At 47.4% G+C, this 3,642-nt stretch overlaps 1 protein-coding gene across 1 annotated transcript in view; it reads left to right on the top strand.

The window, feature by feature from the left end:
* Positions 1 to 528: 528 nt before the first annotated feature.
* The window catches only part of CSRNP1 (cysteine and serine rich nuclear protein 1), a 6,812-nt gene continuing 3,698 nt past the window's right edge, over positions 529 to 3,642 (top strand). Inside the window, exon 1 of the mRNA XM_057365417.1 lies at positions 529 to 1,357. Within this exon, the coding sequence (XP_057221400.1) occupies positions 1,186 to 1,357 (172 nt within the window). The 5' untranslated portion in view covers positions 529 to 1,185. The remainder of the gene's footprint in view (positions 1,358 to 3,642) is intronic.

Here is a 3,642-nt window from a genome sequence, read left to right as displayed (position 1 = left end):
CTCCCACTGTGATTGTGCCTTTTAGCCTGGTGGGATGGGGTCAGAGCAAGTCACCCTTCTGGGAGCAGCCTGGCTCTCAGCTCTGGGAATGSATCACTGGCTCTGAAATAACCCAGCAGTGGCTCCTGCAGGGCCAGCGGCAGCTGGGGCAGTGCAGCCAGAGTCTGAAAGCTGGAATGRTCCATCATCAGTGCAGGAGCATCCCAAGTGTAGGTGGGTGCTYGAACTCATTAGAATCACAGAATATCCTGAGCTGAAGGGAGTCACAAAGGTTATCAAGTCCCAACCCCTGGCCCTGCACAGGACCATCCCAGGAGTCCCACCCTGTGCCTGAGAGCATTGTCCAAACCTACTGTAGGCAAAGCCTGCAGCTTTTGTGTTTTGGGTTTTTTTTTTTTTTTTGTCTCCCAAATTTGCACAAACTTTATAAAAGCAAAGTTTAAAAGATGCAGCACAGTTATTTGTGGGTTTTCTTTTGTTGTTGTTTTTTTTTTCCTTTAAGATGAGCAGGGGCAAAGCATGCAGGAAATTTGGGAATCTAGGCAAGTACAGAGCTCCTTTGTTTTTAATTAGCTGCGTTGTTTTTAATTGCTACTATGCTTGATACATAACCCAGCCTAAACAAGAATAGCTTATTGAATGGGGGACTGACTATGAAAGGCACCGTGAGGAGAAGGGCTGTTCTTCACAGTTGATATATTTGTATTTCAGTGCTTCATTTAATAAGTCTGTTTCCCCGGGGGGGCTGTAGTGAGTAAATCATGCCAACAGATTGTTTTCTGCAAACTGGCTTATTTTTGTAATTAGCAAGACGTTAAAGCTGTAACTGCATAGAAAGCGATCTGGGTGAGGAGTGAGCATAAAAGAATTAGTAAGCAAAATGTAACACTTACTGTTTGATAACATTTGCGTTGATTGGATTGGTTTCTGGGCAGTTTGTTGTCTGGGGTAGTCAGGTTTCTTTCTGCTGTGTTGTAAAAGGAGAGAGAAATTCACAGGTGTGCAGAGCGAGCACAGTAAGAAGAGGTATTTTAAGGGGAACACTTTTTGGGAATCACATCTGCATGGCCAAGGGGATCTGATGGSAAAGCCTTGCTGGGGGTTACAGCTGCCATCAGAAACTGCCAGTGTTTCACTTTGCTTTTCTCCTTTGTTTTCCAGTTATATGACAAATACGGCATCACCATGAGCGGAGTATTGAAAAGGAAGTATGAAGAGCTGGGGGATGACAGCACCTACTGCTCCTCCTCCTCCTGCTCCCCACTGTCCTCCTCGTCATCCTCGGGCTGGGACACTGATGAGGAGAATTCCCGTGGAGAGCCCAAGCCCAGCTCTGCCTTAACATCCAGCTTCACCCGTGAGTATCTGTGACTTTGCCAGCATCAGCCACACCTCTGTATGGTTTTTTTGTAGGGTAGTGGTGGGTCTTCACCATGCACAGACCCCCTTGGAGCACACCCTTATGGGTAGAAGTGGCTGTGATGCCAGCTACCTGTCATTACACCGATTTATAATCACCCAGCCTTCTCACTGTGGTCTTCCTCAGCCCTTTCCTTCCACTATTTATCATTCCTTTGTAATATTTTTGCTGAAGTGCAGATTTCCAGGAATAGAAACCCGAGGGCCAGGGTGTGCAGGGGCATGTGGGTRCCTCCAAGCCGCTGCTGCAGGACCACCCCACCAGCCCTCAATTCCCTGTCAAGCTGTTCCATAGGCAAAACCTAATCAGACACCGAAGGCCCGTAATGCTGTTCTTAAAAATGATTAACCAGTAGCRTAATTACCATTTCAGAACTTGTTTCCTACGTAAATTGGGTACCTTGCCAAAGAACATGACACGTTTGACATTGCCTCCGCTTTGCTAGTACAGATAAAAGCTATTTTGTTTTCCCAGCAATAYAAGTTTTGAGAGCTTTTAGGCAAACACACAGAAGGCAGTGTTGTAAAGCCCTTCATCTGCCACGCGAAGGGAAAAATAAAAAGTACAATAGAGGAACATCTTTGTGGGGGAGGAATAGTCCAACCTAGTAAATTATACTGAACACCCACTGTATATAGCAGTTAAGGTCCACTTAGCAGACATACACAAACACGCAGCGGACTGAAAAGGCTTTAGAAGTCTTGTAATAATAAAGAGTCTCATTCTTGCTTGTCTTCCCAGGTTTTGTGACAAAACAATGAACTTTTTATATTCTCTGGCTCAATTGGAAAAGGGTCAGGAATGGGAAAACAATTTCGGAGGAGGGGTGCAGGGAGAGAGAAGCAAATGCCAAAGTGCAGTGGCTCGGCCGATAGATGATGGTGGTGGTTAACTTGCCTTCTGATAAAGAGCTCGTGTTTTAGGAGATTGAGTCAAGGTTATTGTGCAAATGCAACACACAGTGCAGAGATATGATCAGAGTGACTGCAGGGCCTGGTGTGAACCCCAGCTAGTGAGCAGAAGCTGCTGACACAGCTGGGTGAACGCTTCTYTTTGCTTCTTTTTYTTTCATACATGAAACTGAAACATTGTATTTTGGCGAGTGAGGCCTGTGAAATGTGGGTGCAGTTAACTGTCCKGTCTTGCACTTTCACAGCCTTTGAGGCCCCACCCAACCAGCCAAACCCCTCAGGTTCTTGCAGTCCTTTCCTTTGGTCCCACCACAGGGCTGCCTGTGGTTCTGCCACCCCAAGAGCGGGGCTTGGTCCCAGCTCTGCAGCAGCCACCCATCCTTTCTGGGTTGTTTCTTCCCATGGTGACAACCAAAGCACCCAGGCACCTGCAGAGAACAGGACCAGAAACACCTCCCCACCACAAATTTGGGTGTAGCTGGCTCTTGTTCCCACCACACTCACACATCTCTGTAACTCAGGGCTGGCTTTACTTTCTTGGCCAGCCACACTCGTGGAAAGTCACTGACTCTGAACCTGCCCTGGCTAATTAGTCCCCCTCCATCTGCTGCATTTGCCCGTGCAGATGTGCCGGGCCAGGTATCTCTGGAGGGGCTCTGCTGTAAATGGTGTGTAGCRTGTTTCAGCAGTTTGAGATAAACCAGAGTCATGTATTGCCATGTTTAYCCGGGGATCACCTGCACAAAGATTAACATCTTTGCAGCTGCTCTCAAACGAGTCTCTGGAGAATAAACCATAGATTCAGAGTTCCTCCCAGTGGATGGYGGAAGGAAGTACCAGAAAAAGCTGCTATTTGGGCTGTTTTCTGCCTGGCCACAAGAGCTGGAGCAGTGCAGTGCTGGAAATGCCGATGCCCCGGCATCCCAGGAGCAGAGCAGGGGTTTGGAGATTTGGATTTGGAAAGACAGAGGTGTAGGGTGGCTGGTTCCATGTTCGTTATGCTCTGCCACATKTGAAGAACAAGCCAATGGGTTTTCCCTGGGGATGTCAGGTGGGAAGGAGAAGCAGCAGCCTCCTTGTAGRGTGAATCTCATCAGTGATTCCAGTGCAGCAGGGCTTGGTTTAGTCTCCCCTCCATCCTCATCCCACCTTTGGAGTGTTAGCCCCTAAAACACCACCAAAAAATGTTGTAGCCTTGTCCCATCATGTCCCTGTTGTGAGGGTAATTCCAAATCCTACCTGTTTGTAACCTTTCTATTCCATCTGCAGCATGGCAGCACTGACTTTGTGCTTTTTTTTTTTTTTTTTTTT

The sequence above is a fragment of the Malurus melanocephalus genome, unplaced genomic scaffold (genome assembly GCF_030028575.1).
Source record: "Malurus melanocephalus ecotype Western Australia unplaced genomic scaffold, MMel_1.1 scaffold_52, whole genome shotgun sequence".
In the NCBI taxonomy this organism is placed as follows: Eukaryota; Metazoa; Chordata; class Aves; order Passeriformes; family Maluridae; genus Malurus; species Malurus melanocephalus.
The sequence above is the reverse complement of the archived record's forward strand: the minus strand, read 5'-3'. Positions and strand labels throughout refer to the sequence as shown.